Below are 24,149 nucleotides of genomic sequence, written 5' to 3'. Positions count from 1 at the left end.
GATGTTCAGTTGAAGAAAACTGCTTTCATATACTTGGAATCCACATTTTTTGTTGATGAAGTGGTGACCGTAAAACCATGGTCTGTTCAGCTCTGAAGTCTGACAAAGGCAGAAGTTAGTGGAGCTGTTCTGTTACTCCATGGCAATGTAACGGAATACTTTGTCTTTCTTTGCTTCACTAGGATGATATAAGAAATATAATAATGATAAACATCAGCAGCTTGTACCCAGCACGAGTACAGGAGTATTTTACCTCATCTGCTTGTTCTGGTCTAGCAGTAACAGCATAAAATCACAGCTGTTTACCAAGATACTTGTTTTTAAAAATCTACTGTAAACTCTGCTACCTCTTCCTGCGGCTGCTGCTCCTTTTCTTGGAGGCTGTGTTTCCACTGAAAGCAGTAGCTCCTTCTTTTCCTCTGCTGTAGCATCTACTGTGTGTGTATTTATGAAAGGGAGGGACCAATCTCTTCTTACTGTCTGGCTTTTTGTCTTCCCTAATACTTTCTCACTCTCTCTCTTTTGTATGGAGTTCTTTACTAATATTTGACAACTGAGCAGTCAAGCTGCTGGACCAATAACCTGTTGTTCTTACATGAACTGTTATGCTTTCTTATTACTATATAACTGTTTCTGCAACAGGAATAACGGAAGCTCAGTTTAATGTCTTGATTGTCTAAAAAAATCAAAGGAATAAACCCTGAATACTTCTGTCATACCCATATAATAAATTTGAACTTCTGAACGTAACCTACTTCATTTTCTCCAAGAATAAATATGACATTTAGTGAATCAAATTCCATGCCAAATATAAAGTATTTGAACTCATTAATTCAGTCTGGATTTCTAGATCCACTCAACAGAATGTAAAATATTCTTGACCTACCTTGAATCTATTCTCATTGTCCATGGCCACAGTGTGTTCTATTAATTCTCTAGGTGATTTAGCAAAATAGCAAATTCTTCATGTTGCATTTAATTTTTTAAAAATGGAAACTAATAACTTGTTAATAAAATTTACTGACAATAACATCACAAGCTGTGGTAGATGTAGAAGGCTGTTTTAGTAATTTTGAGCAACATTAAACCAATGTTAAAATATGCAGACTTTATTCAGTGTATTAGAGTTGCATTAGATTAAATCTGATAGATTATGTCTCATCTTTCATGTACATATGTAGTATTTTAAAATGTAATTATTTGGATAAGGCTTTTTACAAAGAAACCTCAGCCCAATAATTCCTGGCAAATTGTGACAATTTCTTCAATTAATCATAGGGTCCCTTACCTCATATAACACTTTTTAGCTCCATGATCGGATAGTTGTTTGTTGTTTTTCTTTTTTAAGTAAAAGGATAATTTTCATTGGTGATTTAGTATCTCAAACGGCCTTGGAGCTGTCTGAATGTGCTCCTGGATAACTGGCCATAGGTGGCCCTACTTGACCTCCAAAGGTCCCTTCCAAGCCCAGACATTCTGTGATTGACTAAAAGAAAGATAAATGAACACTGCCAACAGAGGAAAAGTTCTTAATTCTTATTGTAATTATTGATCATAAATCCTTTTAAAAAATATTTTATGTCACAGCTTGAACAAATGACATTATAACCCCCCCTTCATTTTCTTTTTTTTTCCCTGGCTTCCAGGTCAGATTTACTCACCTTAACACTAAACAGATATTAAATCTGTCTGCACTGAAAAGTCCTTCTGGAATCTGCAAGTTGAAGTGGTTTTGGGGTTTTTTGGGGGGGAGGTGTTTGGTTGGTTTGGTTTGGTTGTTGGTTTTTTTTTTACTAATTTGTTATTACCAGTAGAACTATGAGAAGACTTAGTGAATAATAATTCTGTGAAGGACAACATTAAACAAAGAAACAAGTGAATTTTGTTCAAATTCAGTGAACAGCTTCAGCAGGGGAAAAAAGGTTGAAAAGTCAAGTTATTTGTTTCAACTTTTTAAAATGAAACATGTACAATTTTATTTCAAAACAATATTTTTCCTCTAAAATGCGTCCTTCATATTTTTAAAATTAAAACCTAATTGACCTTAAATGACAGAATTTACATTTAATTTGAAGTTGAATTAAGACTTCCAGCTAAGAAAATCTAGATTTTATTTGAAGTTTTAAATTTAGATGGTCCCAAGCGGTCTTTTTTAAGTTTAGCTACAAAATCATGCTTTATGAGACCTATAACTTACAAACTCAAGCAACTGAGTGTTGTGGTGTAATGCCAGCCACCAGCTCAGCCCCATGCAGCCGCTTGCTCACTACTCCCAGTGGGATGGAGAGAAAATGGGGAAGAGTAAAAGTGAGAAAACTTGTGGATTGAGATAAAGACAGATGAATAGGTAAAGCAAAAGCCACACACATGAGCAAAGCAAAACAAGGAATTCATTCACCACTTCTTGTGAGCAGGGGTGTATTCAGCCCTCTCCAGGGAAATAGGGTCCTTCACATGTAATGTCGACTTGGGAAGACAAATGCCATCACTCCAAACATTCCCCCTCCCCTTCTTCCTCTTTCCTTGAGCTTTACATGCTGAACATTATGCCATATGGTATGGAATATCCCTTTGGAGAGCTGGGGTCAGCTGTCCTGGCTGCATCCCCTACTGAGTCCTTGTGCACTCCCAGCCCTCTCTCTGGTGAGATGGGGTGAGAAGCAGAACAGACCTTGACTCTCTGTAAGCGCTGCTCAGCAAGAATAAAACCAACCCACTATTATCAACACAGTTTTCAGCACAAATCCAAAACACAGTTCCATACTAGCTACAGAGAATTAACTCTATCCTAGCCAAAACCAGCACACATAGATAAAGCAAGTAAAATTGTTGGTAGGGTTGACTAGTTTATCAGTTAGAACATAAGACTTAGGGATTTTGAAACCTGGAAATATCACAGTGATTACCTACTTTCTGCTAGAAATTTTAAGAACTATTTAATCATACATGTTTGAGTTTTCTATCAATGCGGCGAATCTTTTTAATTTCCATTTTCTATGTTTCAATATGTTTTCACATTACAATTTCACATTTCTCTGATTTTAATGCTGTAAAAATCAAGGTTTTGATCTTTTACTTTATATTCTATGGCATGGCTGTGGCTTTAGAGAATTCTGCTCAAGACCAAGAATCATCTTAACCAGTAAATACAGACAGGAAACAGATGCTGTGGCAGCTCAGAAATAGGCCTAATTTGTTTTGAATTACTGCCCATACATGCATTATTCATTGCTTTCTGGAATAACTCAAGGCTTCCTTTTCCAAGCCTTTTGTCACAAGAGGTTTACAACAATGGAATTATAGAAGCTGAACAGATGCATGTTACTGTTACTTTGAAGGGAGAAGTAATCCAGTTTATGGATGAAACTTTATTCTAAACTTGCAATTTAATACATTTGACAGAGTTTTCCAGAATGAAGTAGGGAGAATAAAGTATCCCAAACTGTTACAAACAAAATGACGAACTTCATAAACTAAAATTAATCCCTACCTTTTATTTTTTCTTTATTTTTCATTATAATTTAACATGCAAATCATAATGCTTATTGTGTTCCAACATAAACTTTGACTGTTGTGCACAGTGATCAGCAGGTAGTAGGCTTGAATGCTTTTTATTTAATATTTCCATTATACAACTTATCTCATGAAACATTACTTTTTCCCACTGCGAGTATATTTATAATGTAGAACACAGACTGGATTTTTCTTTCTTAATTGTAAAAATTCCTCTCCTAAACACGCATAAGGGAATCGATAGTGTGAAATTAAATGTATTAAAGGAATGTTCTAATTTGAAGTTCAAATTGAAAAATAAGAAAATGTAAGTTAGAATTTCCCACTGGTGTAGACATAAGTGCTACTGTTAATTGAAATGTCTCGTGTTTTGATTTTATGAGTGACCAATTGTAGAGATTATTGATTTTTTTAATCGACTTAGATTAAAGGAAACTTTTTAGATTAAAGAAATTAAATATGTTAGAATTTTAAGTTCATTAGATCTAGCAGACATCTTCTGTGAAGAACAAGACTAACTTGGCTGAGGCACAAGCTGTAGAGTGACCTGAAACTGGAAATGGAATTCTAGAGGGAGTGAAGATGTAGTTCAAACTTACAGGAAGTGGTATAGAACAACAGCAAAAATATCTGGAAAAAGCCAGGAATATTAAACAAAATGAACAAACAAACAAAAACAAAGCAAACAAGCAAAAAACTAAAACAAAAGCACAAAGAAACCTTAGGAAATCATATTATGTGTCTAAAGAGGCAAAGACCTAAGAAATGGGGCTAGAGTAAGAAAATAATAGGTAATAATGTACTTTTCATAGTAGCTAGTTTTGTCAAAATTCATCCAAGTGCATTTAAAATTTATGGCTATGGTTGGTCTCCATTATGGCTGACAGTAATGGAAGCCATGATTTTGAGAAGTGTGAGAGAATGGAGAAAACTATTTGGTATGACATCTTTTGTTGAAAAAGGATAAAAGACGAAGATGAAGAGATTTACAAACTAGTTGCCTAGCTTCAAATACCAACAAATATTTACAGAAGTATAAGGTCTTAACGACGGACAGAATATATTTGTCAGTAACGAATCATGTCAGAGTCCCTTAATTTATTCCTTGAAATAGCAGAGGCACTGTGGATGGGGAAGGAACTGTAGATGTGATATAACTTTCACGCTATGTGAAATTACTTTTGAAATAAATAAGGAGATATGGACGAAGATAAAATGATATGAGACTGTTGATGATTCATTGTCAAACCATAAAGATGTATTGGTAGGGGGCTAGACACATTCTAGTGTATCTGGAGTGATAGTGGTGTTGTGAGTCATTCAGAAGAGAGAGTGGAGAGTATGCTTGATAATTTCTCATTCAGTGTCAACTGGGAGGATCTGAAAGCATTTTGGAGAGCAGAATTAGAACTTAAAAATTTGTTGACAGACTTGAGAAATGGCCTGAATTAACCAGGAATGTTTATGAGTAATCCCTCTGGAGTATTCAGTTTGTGTTAGAATAGGTCACAGGAATGACCAGAGACCTAGAAAGCATGGTATATGAAGAAGGGTTGGAAACTCTGGGTAGTCAGTCAGTGGGAGGTATAGGAGCCTTGGAATATGTAAAAGGTTGCTGCAGAGGGTAAGGAGTAACTTATTCTCCATTTCCATTGGAAATAAGACAGAGTAATGAGCTTAAAAGACAGGTAGGCAGCTTAAGAACAAACATTAGAAAAACATTGCTTGCATATATTTCCTTGAAACGCTGAGGATTCTCCATCATTAGAGTTAGGTACAAAGACGGCAGAACAAAATCTGTCAGGATTTAGATATGGTTGCTCTTATTTTGGATTAGGGGAATGGATCAGATGGCCTCGTAAGATTTCTTTTGGCTGAATTTTCCGATAGTTAATTGTTTAGTGAAAGAAAGTCTTGTGGAAGACTTTTTTCATAGATCCTAATTCATTCTTGAAAGCAGTACAGGAGACCTAATGAAAATCTACATGAAAGTCATACTTGTCTTTTACCACTAAGCCTGGTATTTAAATATAAAGGAGAAAAAAAATCATAAAACATTGCTGTTTGTTGTGCATCTGTTTTAAACGTACTTAAATATGGCACTTTTCATATAGTCTTGGAGAAGCCCATAGGCTGGGACTACAGGAACCATAAAGTATGTTCTTTGAGTGTTATGTTTGAGCAGTTTGAGCTCAGAAGCTCTAGCATAGCTCTTTTGGATATAAAGATTTACTCCAGACACTAGACACATGAGACAATTAAACTTCTGTGGTCTGTTCAGATTCTTAAAACCTCAAGGGTTTAAAAATAGTATTTCAGTACACTAATGGTTTCATCCAAATAGCACCATGAGATGTTATAAAGTCATGTGGATGCAGGCAGGATTTGTACATTATCTTGGAAACCTGGTGAGGGATCTGGTCCAAAAATCACAACTCGGAAGTTGTGAATTATTGTTACTGTGGTATGAATGCCTTAAGTTTGCAGATATCGCTAATAAACTTACTGAAGTAATGTAGATATTTCAGATATCTACACGTAGATATTGATTGGATTCTATGTCCTCGGAGGTCTTTTCCAACCTAATTGATTCTGTGATTCAATGACTGTACCTTAATGTTAAAATATGCTCTGATGTGTGTAAAGTCTGTTCTGGTAACTTGGCCTTTTTTAGAATTCAGCTCTTCAGTGTAGGTACTGGTCACTACAGTCTATTTGTGCTGTGCAACAGAACCATAAAATCCTCACAGTAACAGACAGCGGGAGAAATCTAGTTCACCTCCTATTTGAAGCAGGATTATTGCCAAAATGAGCTCAGCTCAACCACTGCTCTGTTTAGCCAAGTCTTTAAAACCTGCGTAGACTGAAATTTCACAGTTTTTCTGTTCCAGAGCTGCTTCACCTTCCTAGTGAAAAAATATTTCCTCTTCATCTTCTATGAATCTCCAAAGCTGCAACTGTAGGCCATTTCCCCCGGGTTTTACCATGCAGCACTTCTGGAAAAATTTCTTTCTGTCGTGTTTTAACTCCTGTTCAAGTAGTTGAAGGTTTTTATTGAATTGTCCATTAGCTTCTTCTTCACAAGAATAAGCAAGTCCAGTTCCCTCAAACCCTACTTTTGCGTCACTGCCAGAGTGTCCTAGAAAATTTGAAAGCCATTTGTGTGATCCTTTCCAGTTTTTGAATATCCTCTTAAACTGAGGCACCTCAAAACTGCACACTGTGTTCCAATATAAATGGTTTCAGTCAAGAAACACTGTTTCAATTTTGCTTTTTATTGCAGTACAGGTAATAATTAAAAGCACTAGTTTAAAATAGACACCAAGTTTCTGAACAAAACTGTTCCGGTATATGCAAACTAGAGGGGAAAAAAGAAAACTGCAGAGAAGTGAAAGAGCCTTCTGAAAGTGTTTAGGAAAAAAAAAATCTTTATTTGGTTTGCCTGAAATTCTGAAAGATACTGCAACTTCAACAGGCCACTGAAGTATAAAACTGGCAGGAGAGCTAATTTTGAACTTGAAGCTCAATGTGTAAAGGTAATTAGCAGCTGCAATCTTATTTTTTAAGAGTCTGAGAAGCTCCATAAAGCCAAATATTCTTGTGAATTGTGAGTTCATGTGGCTCTGTCCATTGAAAGATCCTTCTTCCCTTTTCTTTAGAATGTGTCTACTCTAAGAAGAAATTGTGTGCTATAGCTCCAAGAGAAACTGAGTAGAATCTACTGCCTACTGTGTTGCTGGAGCACAGAATGGGTCTGGCTAAAATAAGTCTCCACTGCTCCACCTCTCTCCTTTTCTCTGAGTGATTTATAGTCCCTGGTGTAATGTAAACTCCTGGCCCAGCAGCCCCTCTGAAAGTCCCACACTCAGAAACTCACACCAGCCCAAGTCTTTAATCCTAACATTTTTAGCTCATATTGTCTCATTCTCTGGCAATTCTGGGTATGCTCTGGTCTCTACACAAATGCTATCCATTGTCTCCATCCTTCTTCACCTAGAAATTATGATCTTAGGTCTCCTTCATTCTGGTTATTTCTAATTAAATAAATGAAATGAGACAAGTGGCAGCCCTTACCTATCTGAAAGAAAAACTTTTATAAGCAGCTTCGAGGGGGTTACACTGTAAGTGTTCATATAAAGCATTCTAAAGACACAAGTTAGGCTATACTGGTTTTCAATGTAATATATCAAGATGTGACCACCAAGGAAAAAAAAGCATAGCCAGAATCTTACTTTTAACTAAGTATAATACATTGTATAAATAATTATGAAATTTCATACATGCATAAGTGTCTTGTAGGTTGTTACCTTGATTTAGATGTATGTATCTCCTAAATGATGATTATAGCATCACTGTAAGCTGTAATTCAGAGCTGCAGGTCTCAGCAAAAAAATCTGGTATGTGGGGTAATATAGTTTTGGATCCATCAAATGGCATGATATTTCCGCCTTCTGGACATTTTTGAGGTACATATTTTATAGATCAGGCATTGTTTACAGCTACATAAAATATCACTGTACACATTTAAGAAATGATGAACATCATTGCTTACAGAAGATCATAAGGCAGAATGTCATCTTCAGAAAAAACACTTGTGTATGTTTTGTGTGAAAAAGAGTGAGAAATGTGGATATGAAGAGAGGAGAGCTTTATGTGTTTGCTATAAGCAGGTGCTGAGAAAGAAAACCCTTTTTGTGGCAAGCAGCTTTCTCAAAATGAGATAAACCCACAGTCTTTAAAAATGCTTGTTAGTATCTGCCTGCACATTCTGTTTAGTAGATCATGAAATGATATTTGCTTAATATACCCAGAGAAAGTTCTGAAAAATAAGTCATGTAACAGGCAAAATCCAAGGCCGTGACCTCAAGGCCTTGTTTATTCTGCCAGCTCTGTTGAAAACATTTCCATATGGTTACGCTGAAAACTTTACCATTAAACAGAATTCTTTGATCTTTATTACTTTATGCAATCAAGGGTAAAGGATGCTGGAGTTTTTTAAAGATTTAAAAAGGTATATAGTCAGTACTGAAAATTGAACTTAAAGAAAAACTATTAACATGGCTGGCATTCCTAGGTACTGTCATGAGAAATTGGGTTCAGAGAACAGTTTTAGGACACACCAGTTTTTCTGAACTTCTCTCATTCTCTTTTCTGTGAACTAGGATTTAGAACTTGGCCTTTGACCAGTGTTCAGGAGAGCAGTCATTGTAATTCTTTGTCATTGACAGGGATTGATGGCTAATCGTGGATGGTTCTGTGCTGGAAAGTTGCATGACTTTTAAAGCCATATAGAAATGCACTCCTTTTTTCCACTTGGCAATCAAGATTTAGTAAAAGAGCAATTTCTTCAGGGGCTTGAGTCTATCAGGCAATAATTAGACTGAGGAAGTGGATATATGAAAATATCTCCTGGTGAACTGTTCTAACTTACACTCATATACTTTTAATTTGCTGCAGAAGGACAGGTTTGACATCATCACCCACGATTTGTTCTGTTTCACAAAGCAGACAGTTAGGATTTATAGATACTCTCAAGTATTATTAACAAGACCCGGACTGCTCTTTACTGTTAAATTTTAATGGATTTCCAAAGACAGAAATGTAAGAAAATAATTTTTCTTTCACCACTTTTACATATGAAGATCTATTTTTTTATATTTTTGGAGGCAAGAAGCTGTTAAAACAGTATGAATGTGTGCACTATAGTAAATACCACCAGAAGACTCCAATTGTTCCTGATTCTAGTTTGTCAGAAAATACAAAGTGGCAGTCATACGTTGGCTGGCCTGGCTTCTCAGAGTGATTTCATTCTCCTAACTGTGTATCTGCCACACATGGCTTTGCCATAACATTCAGCTGTGTATTTTTGTAGTAAACAGAGGGCATTAGGGCCTCCTCACCTTCTTAGCTGTAACACAGAAACCTACTGGAAGTTCTATCAGTGTCTTTCATTTCTTTCAGAGGACCATCCAAAACAGAAATTGTAGTAGAGAATGAGGAAATGCAACACCAAAAATGGCTGAATCTGCACTCAGACTGGAAGAATAAAAATGCATCCACTTTACATGCTCTTCTAGTGAATGGGTAAGTAACAGGTAAATAAGATCTATTTCACTGCTGTGGGTAGTCTCTTACTAATGGAGGATAACAAACTCCCTCTTACTCCCAAAGTAAGCTCTTTTTTTCCAAGGTATCTGTGTATAAATCCCAGCACATACTCATGTGAGTTGTTAAGATACACTCTGCAATGATTTTAGTGTTTACAGTAACTGTAGTCTGAGTCTAACTTCAGATCCTCAGGAGGCCATTCTGCTAAAATAACAGCACTTGAGTAATACAGAGGTGATGCCCCTAAAGCACCTGGACCAGGCAGCTTCTTTAAAACTGCTGAACAAGATAGTCCAGCAAGTACTATATAGCAAAATCTGCAGCAACATCTTACCATCCTCTTCAGCCTGTGTAGTCTGGATTCATACATTTGGAGCAAACACAGCTTCTTCAGCAGAGTCTATATCCACTTACAGTAGGTTTCCTTAGCAGCTCCTCTGGCTGATGGTATATTCCTTTCAATTAACCTGACTAAACAGGTAGTTGCTAATGAGAAGCCAGGATCTCATGGTTCAGACATTCAAAGTGTGACTTTGAGACTGAAGAGCCAATGAACTCAGAAATCCTGGGAAAAACTGGGAGAGACACCTAATCCCCATCTGCAACTGCATTCTTCAAAAAGCAGATGTATAGTTTTTGTTCTCTCTTTCAAATGTCTAGGAGATTTCAGAACATCCTTCTTCCATAGAAAATCCTTCTATTTCACAAGAAAAGACTGTCTTGGGTAACTGCAGAGATACAATATGTGTGAAGACACAAATCTGAGGAATAAATCTACTTTTCTTTTGCTTGACTCAGTTATTTTTTGTACTCAAAGTTTTCCCTAATGGCATAATACTAAAAAGAAGCCAGCAAGAAGCAACTTTTGTTTTCGTACATCTCAACTTTGTACATTTTTTGGTTTACATTGGTATTTTCCCCATTCAAGTTAATTTTTATTTCTTCATCTAGAAAGGCCATTACGAGATGGTGCCTGATACTTGAAGGTTGTCTTTTTAACTCTTTTCCTTTCTCACTGTGTTTTTCCTCTAGCCTAACAGTATCTAAACGCTTTTCTCCAGTGTAATACAAGAATAAACATCTTGGGTTGTGACCAGATGCAAAGGCAGATCCACAGTCATATTCTGTTCGGTCACTAAAGTGCAAAGTAGAAATTTCAAGGTACTTTTTGACATGTTTGAAAGAGGTCTACTAGGAAACGTGTGAAGGAATGGACTTGGAGCCTCTGAGTTACAAGATCTAGTAGCAAAAGATCTAGTTTTGCCCAAAGTACAAGTTCAAGGAGAGAAAACATCAGTAATGAGGATTATTGATAAATCTGTTGCATAAATGAAAGTAATATGTAGGAACAGATGTTTGAGTCCCCCTGCATCCAGAAAATGGGTAACAAGAAGGGTTGCACTTGAAGGATTGGACTTGATGATCTTTGCAGTCTTTTTCAACCCGGTTCCTATGATTCGATTCTATGATTCTAAGAAGTGAGAAGCTAAAGCCTTACATGAAGGGTGAGGTTTTTTTCTGTTTTGGCTGCATCAGGCATCCAGTCCAGATGACTGGGAAGTGCTCCTGAGCCCTGCAGTCTAGGTGTATTCATCTGGATCAATTGCACCACGTAAATGATTTGTGCTGTGGAGTATGTTGGATGTTTAAAGGGCTGTTGGGCTCCTGAACTAATGGAAACTTGGGCAAGAACTAAAAAATACACCACTAATTCATAAAGTTTTGACAGTACAGGCTATGCACACATAAAAGCTTAACGTTTTCTCTTTAGAGCTGCCATTTAGAGCAGGCTGTCTGGTAAGTCAAAGAAACAAGTGTAAAACATGATCATGATGGCTGGTCTCAGTTATATTCTGTGAATTTTTTTAGGGAGTGCAAATGTCTCTCAAAATTGTGCACATGATTTTCTGTTCTAAAATTGATTGTCCATCTCTACTGTCTCTGGAAAATAATTTTATGACCTGTGTTTTCAGGAACAGAAATAAACTGATTTGCATTGTGAATGAGGTACATGCAATGTAGGGAACAAAGGTCTGGTCAAATACCAGATTCAAGGCAATCTGGTGAGGTGGCTGGCACTCTGTTGTTTTGCCCATATTACTGTCTATGACTTAAAATCAAATGCATCCTCTTTTTAGGTGATAGCAGTTTTAAAGACACTACTTACTGACTGAGATTAAAGCCTTCAAAGAATTACATGGGGAACAGGTAGCTCTGCTTCTGCCAGAAAAGCATGTACACAGTAGGAATGAAAAAGTAGTGGAAATAAAAAGGCAGTCAGTTAGTTCACAGAATCACAGAACATGCGGAGTTGGAAGGGACCCACAAGGATCATTAAGTTCAACTTTTTGCCCTGCACAGGACTGCCCCTAAGAGTCACACCACGTGCCCCAGACTATCATCCAAACAATTCTTGAAATCTGGCAGGTTTGGTGTTGTGACCACTTCCCTGGGGAGTCTGTTCCAGTGTCCAGTCACCCCCTGGGTGAAGAATCTTTTTCTGATCTCCAACCTAATCCTCCCCTGATACAGCTTCAGGTCCTGTCATTGGTCACCACAGAGTAGAGATCAGTATCTGTCCCTCTTCTTCCCCTTATGAGGAAGTTGTAGGCTGCAGTGAGGTCTCCCCTCAGTCTCCTCTTCTGCAGGCTGAACAGACCAAGTGACCTCAGCCACTCCTCATACGGCTTCCCCTCAAGGTCCTTCACCATTTTCATTGTCCTTTTTTGGACGCTCTCTAAGAGCTTAATATCTTTCTTATATTGCGATGCCCAAAACTGCACACAATGTTCAAGGTGAGGCTGCCCCAATGCAGAGCAGAGCGGGACAATCTCCTCTCTCGACCAGCCGGTGATGCTTTACCTGATGCCTCCCAGGACATGGTTGGCCCTTCTGGCTGCCAGGGCACTGCTGACTCATATTCAACTTGCCATCAACCAGGATACCCAGGTCCCTTTCTACAGCACTGCTTTCCAGCATCTCATTCCCCAGTCTGTATGTACATCCAGGTTACGCCATCCCAGGTGCAAAATCTGGAACTTCCCCCTGTTGAACCTCATGTGATTGGTGATTGCCCAGTCCTCTAATTTGTGAGGTCTCTCTACAGGACCTCCCTGCCTTCGAGAGAGTCGACAGCTCCTCCCAGTTTTGTGTCCTCTGCAAACTTTTTCAGTATCCCTTGCAGTCCTGTGTCCAAGTCATTTATGAATGAAGAAAGATGAAGATGAATGAAGATGATGAAGAAAACTGGGCCTAAGATGGTCACCAGTCTGATGTCACCCCATTCACTACTGACCTCTGTGCTCGAACCATGAGCCAATTGCTCACCCACCACAAGATGTGTTTATCCAGCTGTGTGCTGGACAGTTTGTCCAGAAGGATCCTGTTAGAGATGGTATTGAAAGCTTTACTGAAATCCAAAAAGATTACATCAGCTGGCTTCCCTTGATGCACTAGGTGGGTTACTTTTTCATAAAAAGAAATCAGGTTTGATAAGCAGGACTTTCCTCTCATGAAGCCGTTCTGGCTGTGACTGATGACTCTGTTGTCTTTCAGGTGTTTTTCAGTACATTCCAGAATAATGTTCTTTTTGTGCAACAGTGTTCACTGATTTAACCAGGATTTCCCCTCCCTTGACAAAAAAGTCACCTCTTCCCTCTCTCGTATGAAAATTTTCAACAAATGATAAGTTTTTGTTGTTTTAATGCTTACTTATGCAAACTTCCTGGATTTTTTCAAAACGGCCAAACTTTTAGGGCACAAAACTTCTAGGACATCTGTTATCAAAGGCATTTCAAGGAAAATTCTGTCTGTCCTTCTGCTGTATGGAAGAGGAGACTGGCAATCTCTGGGCTTTCGGGGGCCATAAATTAAGACTTGACATACTGTACATCCCAGCCGACCTCAGAGTTGGATCCATGCCCAGGGAGCGAGGTAGCCTGCAAAATGTGTAGCACCCCCTCATGAAATGCATTGTAAAGCTGAACTAATATTTTGAATTTTCACCAGGCAGATGCTGGAAACCATGAATGATCTGGCATAAGAAACTCCTTGAGTTTCTTTTTACAGTTTGGGGGAATTTTTAACAACTGGATTACACTGAGTACAATACCTGTGCTGATTTTCAGAGTACTAAAATTAATTAATTAATTGAGATTTCTGCCATGTTTTTGTTTCCATATTTAGCCAGATGTGTCAAAGCAGAAGCAAAGTGGCTCTCTTTTGCACTAAAGAAGGTAAGAGAGGAGTGCATATAAAATAGATGTTGTTTTAAAATGTGTTAAATCATTTTGACAAATGTGGATGTTTAGTGTGGCTTCATTCCGAAATTTTTATTAGAGCTCTGCAACATCCAGTTTTGCACTGGGTTTATTTTTCCCTACTCTTCTCAGTTTCATCAGATTTTCTTATATTTTGACTACTGGATCTGTGTATTGAGGTAGCCCAGTCCTGATACCACAAAACAAATTTTGTCAGCAGTCAGGTTCCAAAAATTAAGTTCATAACACTTCCTTCTGAAAGTATCCTTTACCACCAGAGTGGTTAGCAAGCTATCTGCCTGGGAGTTGAAGCTGTGCTCTGTTTAGTTGTTAAGCACAAGGGAACAGAAGAACCTAAAGTAGAAAGTTACAGACCAAGTCTGTCGGCACAGCAGATTTTGCAAGTTTAAGTGATTTGAAAATGCAGAAATTCATCTGTGAAGTTCTTCTGTGATGAAATCATGTTCTACAGACAAAGAGAACTTTGCTGAAGAATACTTAAACTATTAATTAGGGAACTATGACTCAGGGAAAAGTAATTTTGAGGCATGATCCAACTTTGGGAAACTAATCAAAAAATTTGCCATTTATCAAAAAAAGGAAAAAGCACATAGGAGCCTGTCAAAGGTGTTTGCCTCTGACGTGTTACTTAAAGTACACTTAAAATTCCTTGCCCTCCAAAGTTAAGTGAACACATTGGGAATTACAAGTTACGAAATAACCATTGCTCCAATTTATTTCTTCACCACTAAACTACCAGATACATGCAATGGCAGCATATTCTCCCTTGGGATGCTGATTGCAGAAACTGGTGGTGTTCTTTTGTTCTTTAAATCACAGTGAGTATAAACAGGATAAATAACAAGTCTGGTGTCTTTCAAGTCCAGAATATAAAGTGAAACAAAAGTGAATGATTCTTTCAGAAAAATAACTGTCAAGTGGGAATCTGGTATAATTTCCAGTGAAGTGGCTTGTAAAGTGAAATGGACAGATTACTGGAATGTCTTCAGATCTTCAAATATTTTTCCTTAGTAAATTCCATAGGCAAAGCAAATTTGCTGCTGTGTAGCTGAGGAAACAGTGTGACATTAACCTCACACCTGGCTTAAGGAAAGCCTTGTTACTGCTGAGCAGATCTTCCAGGAGTGGTTCTCATGGAAAGTAGGCTAACATGTTGCTAGCTGACAGGAGGACAAAGACACGAAACCAGGAAACCTCCTCAAGAGCAGTCCAGTAACTCCTGAGAGAAAGGAAGTCAGGATGCCAAATTTAGCTTGGTTAATATATCAGGCTGAGCCAGTCAAAATTAATATCAGGAGAGCAAATCCTTCAATACAAAGGAAGAATAGAAACGGCTCAGTATGTTTAATACTGTTGTGCAGTTGCTGATGACCTCATTTACTGTATTGTACAGTAAATTAGTTTAATTTCAGTCAAAATTACAGTCTAATTTCACAGCTCTGTTAAGACCATTCTGTGCTGTTCTCTTGCAGCGGGTCTTGTACGTGCTGCCCCTGTGGTAACGATTAACGCTTTCCTGTTCCTCCCCAGACTGTGGCCGTCGCCCTGCTGCTCGCATGAACAAGAGGATCCTCGGGGGCAGGACCAGCCGCCCAGGCCGGTGGCCATGGCAGTGCTCCCTGCAGAGTGAGCCCAGCGGACACATATGTGGCTGTGTTCTGATTGCAAAGAGATGGGTCCTGACAGTGGCACACTGCTTTGAAGGGTGAGAGAGAGCTCAAGATGGTTTTACTGCTCATATGAACTTGCACATGTGAATTACCAAGTCCTTCCTCCACTACCAAACACACTGGGGGTAGGTGATGATCCCTGCAGAATGGCCAGTCATAGAGGCCTGCTTTTAAGGGACTAAAAAGGAAAGTAAAAGGTACAAACCAGCATCAGTTTAGCTTTTCAGATGTTTTATTATTCATTGCTGGTGTCTCTACTGATGAAAGCTAAATGAAGATGCCCTGACTTTCAGCAGGAAACCAGGAAGACCAAAATACTAATCCTATAGCTCTCCTACAACTGCCATGGATTTAAAAAATCATTCTGTGCATGACTGTACAAAAGACCCTGGAAAAATCCTATGGCCATTGGTAAAAATGAAAACTGAGTATTTGCTCACAGTGCAAATGACATACTGAAGTCATTGCCTTTTCTATTTATACAGTTCACCCTTTTATTAGGATTGTAATCATTAAGAAGTCAGTATTAACCACTACTTGATGCCTCCTGGTATCTGAGGCCCTGTGGTGTATGAACAGTCAGGTGTGCAAGGGATGTTTACATGTCTTGGAATTGTTTTGATCATGTCAGCTTTTTGGTGCTAACCGATATTTCTTTTTTATGAACCACATCAAAAGGGAATGAACCACATTTTGGAGGGAATTGTATTACCTTGTATCTTTTGTCTTTTTTTAAATTGAGTTTCTAAAGAAAATTTAAACAAGTGTTTTCTGCTGTAGTTAGCAAGTGCTTTATGGTTGCTTAATCTTGCTTTAAACTGGTGTTTGCTCATTGGAAATTATTTTAAACTACTCTAAACACCTTTCTTTGTGTTCAAGCCTGCCAAAATCCTCTGTTAAGCAAAATTCTCTTGACTGATATTTCTTTATAATGTTAGTCATTCCCTTTTTGAGTAATAATTTAAATTTTGTCCTTCTGTGAGTGTCTCAAGGTGTGAGATATAAGATACCATGTTAATGGAAATGCCATTGGATAGACCTAGGTTCTGACTAACACATCATATCAAGCTCTAAGGATGTTCAAGAACTGATTGCATTCAAAAAGAAGAAAAGTAATAATCAGAAACTTGAACATAAATTACCTTCCTCCTAAACAGTGTGCTAAATGTGTATAATACAAACAAGAACATAGTATTTTATCAGGTTTTGGGTCCAGAAGGAATTTCTCTTCTTTCTCCATCTATTTTTAAATATACTGCTGGAATATTTCCTAACCTTTGGAAGAACATTTTCTGGTGATCTAAAATAAAGAGTGGGACAGAGATCGATCCTTCCGCAATACTGGACTGATGCCGAATCTCCTGAATAAGAGATTTCTCCCATTAGTGAAAGATAGGAAAAGCAGCTGTCAAATTACAAAGTAAAAATTCTCCCAGTTTTGTCAGTTGTAGAAAAACTGCCATTACATTTTGGAGCTGTGCATTTACCCCTCATGTAGGACTATATAGTTTCTATGGAGCTCAGAGTATTACTTGTAAAAGGTTTCTTTCACATTTGTGTTCTAAAGACCTTAAAGTACTAACAATCCAGTTTAATAATTCACTGTGCAGTTATGAACTTTTTTCTCTTCTGCCTTTTTGAATAGATGTGAGGAGTCTGAAATCTTCAGATTCTTCATTTGTAACAAGCCATTTGTAAGCCTAATGTATCAACAGCAAGATCATTCTTGAAGTCACAAAGTTTTCTTGATAAAAAGTATTTAAAAATTTCCCAAACCAACCAGATAAGACAAGAATTTCAAGAGACTTTAAAGTGCTCTGGTGCCTTATACAAAATGCTCCATTTTGCAAAGTATTTTATGAAGTTAATATGAAGTTTGGAATACAAAACATGAGGAATACAAAACATGAGGAATACATAACAGTAATGTAGCATTAATACAAATAGTCATGGAAAGAGCTGCATTAAACATCATGGTCTTTGCTAGTTTTATTATTATAGTCCCCAGTGTTTTGTCACGATTGTTTTGAAATGCATTATATTAAAGCATCCAAGACAGTAAGATTTTTTCTTAATTGTAGGACAATACATTTTGGCTGTGACTGCTTATTGCTCTAGGCAATGCTTTTCTCAATGGTCATAAAAACAAGAGTCTATGAATATTCTTAGCTCTTAATTTCTGTAACTTTATGGAAAAACTTGCAAACTGATCATGATGGTAAAATGATCATTATAGTCTGAAATATCAGAATTTTCATCCAACTCTTAAGATAAAAATAGCCTTTATTTAGCAACCAAATCCCTTGGCAAATTACAGGAATTACAATCCTTTTGAGTACTGTGAAAAAGCTGAAATTTTGCATGCTTTGATTTACACTGCTTTGAATCCTTTGTCAAAGGTTCTTAGTTACATGGAGCTGTCTTTCAGCAGTTGTGAGAACTGCTGACTTTTTTGAGGGCTTTTCAAATCACAGACTAATTAGGAACCTGTGAAGACTAATTAGGAACCTGCAACTTGTTCTGTGACCAGGTATGATCAAGAGAAGCCTTTCATAAAATCTATGTTTTTCACTTGTGTCTCAACTAACACTAGTTCAGTCTTCCCAACTTGTATCATATGTATCACTGCTTTGTGGTCTTGTACATTTATCAGAAGAGTCTTAAACAAATGTAAGAGTCAAAGTAACCTTTGATCTTAGGCATAGAAAGTATGCTTGGCACAGGCTGACTGCTCAATAAATAAGGGACTTTTCCCATGGCCATCATATTTAATTTACGTAATAGCATTGCTTCTCTGAGACTCCATAGGGATTTCAGCTAGACTTACTGCTGTCAGCAGCAGACTACTGAACAATATTCTCATCCCAGCAAAATTTGAATGTGCCCACCAGTGAGCATGTGAGCAATTGATACTTGGGCAGGATCCAAGAGATGATTTTGAGAGCCTTTAATACAGCAACTAAGAGATGGTTACATATCTTCTAACGGAGTGAGTTTTAATGCTTTTGGTTACAGATAGGAAGGAAATGGAAAGCAGTGTCTTTTGTTGCTCAGATCTTAGCTGTAAGGAATGATGCCTAAGTGTTTCTTTTTTCTTGTAGCATTTGTATGTGCATTGCTTTGCAAAGTGCAATGTGCAAAAAGGGAGAAAAAATTCTTGGGTATTTTATCTTAAAAGAAAGATCTTGATTGAAATTTCACATTTTTTCTTCTTTTTTTTTTTTTTTTTTTTTACTAAGGAGAGAAAATGCAGCTGTTTGGAAAGTAGTGTTTGGAATTAGCAATCTTGATCATCCATCAGGCTTCATGCAGACCCGACTAGTGAAGACCATCATCCTCCATCCACGGTACAACAGAGCAGTCGTAGACTATGATATCAGCATCGTGGAGCTTGACAAGGATATCAATGAGACAAGCTATGTAAGACCTGTCTGTTTGCCCAGCAAGGACCAGTTGGTTCAGCCAGACACCTACTGCTACATCACAGGCTGGGGACACATGGGCAACAAAAGTAAGATGAGTATTTCTGGGACTTTAGGAAAGATGTGAACCTTCTACTGAGTTACTCAAACGAGTGATCCTGTTACAAACCTTCATTCATTTATACTATTACTGGGTTTTACTAAATACCAGGGAACTGGAACTACTCTCGAAGAGATCAAGTTGTGATTAGAGCCTAGCTTTTCCAAAGCAGCAGCCTCAATTTATGCTTCTTAATCCTTATTTAGATAAGTGGCTTGATTTTTAAAAATGCTGAGGACCTAGAAACTCCTGTCAAGAAAGTCACCTGAATTACTTATCATTTTACTGGTCTAAGTTGTATTCAGAACTGTATTGGAAAGGTATCGCATCATCATTGCAGGTGGAAACATTAGTAGCTCAGTGAAAGCTGAAGGCACTGAAAACATTGGTACACAGGCTGAAGGAATAGGGTCTTGAATCAGCACACTGGATCACACTTTGTACTTGTGACACAACTTATTCCATAATCATAACTGTTAGTTTTGTATTTGAACAGAATGTTAATGTGTTTTCTTGTTCTTTGGCTACTGCAATCCTTGCGTCCCATGACAAGAACTGTTATGTAAATCTTTGTTCAGGAAAAATGATTCTGCATGAATCATATGCAAATTAGCCCACCCCAACCCTGTTAATGTACTAGCCATTGTGTTTCTCCCTTTGCTATTATTATAGCAATTACTTCTGTAACAAATGTGGATAGAGCCTTCCCAAATCTTTGTTCACGAAGCCTAGCCATGATGAAGTAATTACTAGGGATGGCTTTTCTGTACATGGGAGAAGGAAATTTTCCTTTCCATATTGCTTCAGGTGGGACTTCAGCTGCAGTGGCCGGGTCAAATGGGGTAAAAATTAAACTGCACACATGAGGAGTAGGCTTTTACTAGCAGCTTTATCCGTCTAAAAATATCTCTATGTAACATCAGGAAAAAAAGCCCAAAAGAACTCTTTCACAGCACTGGTAAATGGAAAAAGGTTCTTGTTCTCTAATGTGGTCAGTGTTGCTTTTAAAGGTTTTATGTTACTAAGCATCAAAAACCATTTATTACTGCACACCCTAGATGGAACAACTTTGATTAGAATTCAAGCTCACTCAGTTGTCCGATCTACAAAGAAGTCCTTTATTGTCTCCTGAAAGTGATACAATCATTTCAATAAGCTTTGAGTTCTGATTCCCTGATACATTCTGTAAGTCAAATTTACCCAAACATAACTCAAAATGGCTTTGATTATACCAGGCTTTACCATGAGAAACACAAGAAACAGGGAGATCCTGCCATGGAACAGTGAATCAGACTTCACCTTCTTCATATGACTGTTTTCCAGACTGCCCCGTCTTAGAAATCCCACACCATATCATGTCAAGGTGTGAACGTTCAATAAAGAGCATCGCACTAGTGCTCAGTCCTTCTCCAGAATGCAACACATAATGCTCCTGGCTCAGGAGCATGACAGTCACAAATCCTGCAATGCAATAGTGCAAAAATCCACTGGCTTTCACCTTGGCTTTGTGCTAAAGGGAGATTCTTCACTCCTTACATTTAATATACATAGAGCAATATTAAAAATTCACCCCAATGAAAATGTTTCTCATATCTCAAACAGCCATCATAGTTAAGTATTTGTGTGTTTGCATATAGTTTAATGCTTAATTTTGTTTATCAGTGCCTTTCAAGCTTCAAGAAGGAGAGGTTCGCATCATTTCCTTAGAACAATGCCAGTCATACTTTGACATGAAAATCATCACCAGCAGGATGCTGTGTGCTGGCTATGAATCTGGCACTGTGGACTCTTGCATGGTAGGCTTCTCTCTATGGAAACAGTCAAAACTGCTTTTAGAAATCAAAGTAGTGTGATGTTTATTAGGTATAGCATACTTTATTCTAGGAATGACAACCATCTATTTACACATTTTAAACAAACTTTTATTATTATTACTATTATTGTTACTACTGATGTAAACAATTTCATGATAATTAAGAAGACTCTAGGGTTAATCTATGTTAGTTAACTTTTTAATTTGTATGAGCCTTTTTCAGGTAATTTTTGGTACAAATGTAATAAATACTGGTAATGCTGTGTGCTGCTACATCGTTCAGCAGAGCAGCTGGTTTTTACAGCTGAGTTATTTACTAAAGGCAAATGGCTGTAGGAACTGTGATGTAGCTTTAACCATGACTGCTAGCCACGTGTATAAGAGACTGATTTTCCCTCTTCTGTTGCAGGGTGACAGTGGAGGACCACTTGTGTGCGAGCAACCTGCAGGGCGCTGGACTTTGTTTGGTTTAACATCCTGGGGCTCTGTCTGCTTTTCCAAGGTTTTGGGACCTGGAGTTTACAGTAACGTGTCACATTTTATTGAGTGGATTGAAAGACAAATATACATCCACACCTTTCTGCTAAATTAACTCCAGATGGTAAGAACTGTGCTGACAGACAAAAGAAAAAAGGAATCAGCACTTCAACGCTAAAGGTTTTGCAGTCCAGAAACTCTATAAAGTAGTTTCAAGCTCTATCTGTTCTTGTTGTGGAGCTATAGAACATGCAGTTTATGTTAATGATGAACCCTCTGATGATGAGTATACTTTGGGGTAGAATTAATAATCCTTTGGACTTGTCTTTTAACTGTGTTTTGGTGCTATTCCAAACACAGCAAAAGGCTTAAAAGGAAGGAATCAGCCACTTTCTGCCTTTCAGCTATTAAAACTAAGTAGCAGCACAGGCTAGGAAAACCTTTTTAAATAACCTATTTTAATACTATTCAATTAGCAGCACATGCATTTTCACTCACTTCTTGTCATGAGGAAGGAACTCTGTGCATTCAGATGGCACTGCAGGACACATATTCACAAGGACAACACAAAGACATGGTCGCACCATACGTTGGAGAGTGTGGAAGAGATTGATGGGTTTGTACACCCATGTGGCACAGGACATATCAAAGCACATATGCATGTCTGCAAAGGTGTGTAGTCACATGCTCCCAGTGTGCCTGAGCTAATGCATTCTGTCCCTCAGAGTGGCAAACTTGCATAGACATAACCCTGTACTGTCTTGACTTCACAGCTTCTGTTCCCAGAGCCAGCTTGGGCATCTCAGAGGAGTGATGGAGGAACCAGTAGGCCAAAAGACCCGTAACTACCAAAACTTTATTGTTCACACTCTTTAAACAGATTCTACCACTTTATTTTCTGCAGATTCCAATATCCTAATGTGTCCGGGAAACATCCGTGTCTTGGCAGCACTACAGTGATCAGTGCATTTATCAAACTTGTGCCCCACTGGCTTCTTTCTTCATGTGTGTTCAGCACACAAAGCGTCAGGGACCTTCTCCAGCCCTCTAAAAATATGAGAAGGTTGCCTATGCCACTGCAATGGTTTCCCCTTCTAATGTCAGCTAGTTTGGACATCTGGTGAGAGATGGAATATGCAGATTTAAAATGGAAAAGATATAGTATGGGCACTGTCCATAATACTGGGAACTGAGTATTTTTTGATAGTGCCTTGCATTTAAAGTTTAATTTTGACTAACAAGAGTAAAAATTTGGGAAAAGGTAAAAAGTAGAAAGAAACTTGAGTAATAGGCAGCTTGGGATTCCAGCTTCTGTTCAAATGAGTATTAGAAATACGTGAAGCTAAGTACAACAGCTTTACCAGCAAAGGCTCAAAGAGCCTAGCTCTTGTGCTTGGTAGCCAGACATGGAGTGCGCTGTCCAGTAGAAAGAGACTAAGCCTTGACTCCAAGAGTCTGGTTGAAAAAGATTATAATGGAGCTTGGCACCTCTTCATGGTGCAAGAGGGACAGTGTGTCTTATCAACTGCTGTAGGTGATGTCCAGCACAGCTCTCAGCTTTTGGGAGGCCAGAGAAGAAAGAGAAGTCAGGAACCCGAGGATTACAGGATGAATTCCACAGGGGAACAATGTGTTTAAAAACTGTGTTTTCAGTGCTGTGCCTAGTCCCCCACAAATCCAGCCTAAGGCACATAATTACCCTTTCTGCTACCTCTGGCATGCCCCCATAACAACATGGCAGGGCCTTGTCAATACCATGACTGCCATATGTGGAAACATGCATTGAAAGACGCAACACATAGACATTTCAGGTAACAGTAATCGTGTTGCAACTTATCTACATAGATCTATTGCTTTAGTAGCAATCTTATCTCCATATCTTCTTTAGCATGACTAACATTAGAACATTAGTCACATTAGGCAGCGCTGCAGACATCAACATTAATACATATTCAAGATTTATGTTATGGATTCTGAAACTAATTGATTATTGAATCACTGTTTCATGCTCAGAAAGAAAACCCTCTGAGGCTTTGCTAGGTTTTGGTTTAGTTGTTTGGGTTTTTTTTATTTTTGGTATCTTAAGGATTTTTGGGTTTACTGTAACACTTTAATATTCTTCTTCCCCAGCTATAAATGAGAGAAAGCAGCTGTGACCGTGTTTTTCCAGTGCAAGTAGATTACAGCTGAAGCAGGTTATTGATATCTTTGCCTCAAGGATATTGAGGGTGGAGCTCTCAGTCCTCACTTCAGCTTTCCTCTGGGGCCAGGATCTCTGCAGGTGTAGGGCAGCAAAGCTCAAAGTCCCGGAGCCGGTTACCAAGAGTTCCATGAGAAGGCGGCCCCAGGGATTGCCAGAGCCAGCCAGCCCTACTGTCCCTCTGACATGCCTGGTAACAGGTTTCAGCCAGGTCTGTTTTCCAAAGAGGTGCTGTTGCAGAATGAGCAGCCCAGCCTGACTTCTCTCCACCAGATGAAGTGGTTATCAGCTTTGAATATTGTAAAGCACTGGAGTACATATATAATCATTCAAGTAGATATTAGCATTACTAAATGATAACATGTAATTATACGTTTTAATTAACTGGGTTTGGCCTGCCACCAGTTTCCAAGCAGTCCCTCCCAGGAAATGAGGGAGAGTTCTGCTTAAACATATGGTCTAGACCCATCCTGTATGGGATTCCTATGAAGAAATTACAGGCTGAACCACATCCCAAATGGCTTTAGGAGGGAGCAGTTGGGTCTTGTCCTTCCACACAACTCTGT

The 24,149-nt window shown here is 38.2% G+C and overlaps 1 protein-coding gene across 4 annotated transcripts in view; it reads left to right on the top strand.

Annotated features, from left to right (window-relative positions):
- The window catches only part of CORIN (corin, serine peptidase), a 123,570-nt gene extending 99,523 nt beyond the window's left edge, over nt 1-24,047 (top strand). For 2 of the 4 annotated variants that reach the window (XM_027636205.1, XM_027636207.1), the window contains exons 17-22: nt 9,475-9,597; nt 13,807-13,856; nt 15,432-15,606; nt 18,811-19,082; nt 20,756-20,889; nt 21,316-23,535. In XM_027636205.1, the coding sequence (XP_027492006.1) occupies nt 9,475-9,597; nt 13,807-13,856; nt 15,432-15,606; nt 18,811-19,082; nt 20,756-20,889; nt 21,316-21,498 (937 nt within the window). In that variant the 3' untranslated portion in view covers nt 21,499-23,535. Of the gene's footprint in view, nt 1-9,474; nt 9,598-13,806; nt 13,857-15,431; nt 15,607-18,810; nt 19,083-20,755; nt 20,890-21,315 lie in introns of all 4 variants that reach the window. The other 2 variants (XR_003526482.1, XM_027636206.1) reach the window with 2 other exon arrangements.
- The last annotated feature ends 102 nt before the right edge of the window (nt 24,048-24,149 follow it).

Source organism: Corapipo altera, unplaced genomic scaffold, assembly GCF_003945725.1.
Source record: "Corapipo altera isolate COAL_440 unplaced genomic scaffold, ASM394572v1 22b, whole genome shotgun sequence".
Lineage (NCBI taxonomy): Eukaryota > Metazoa > Chordata > Aves > Passeriformes > Pipridae > Corapipo > Corapipo altera.
The sequence above is the reverse complement of the archived record's forward strand: the minus strand, read 5'-3'. Positions and strand labels throughout refer to the sequence as shown.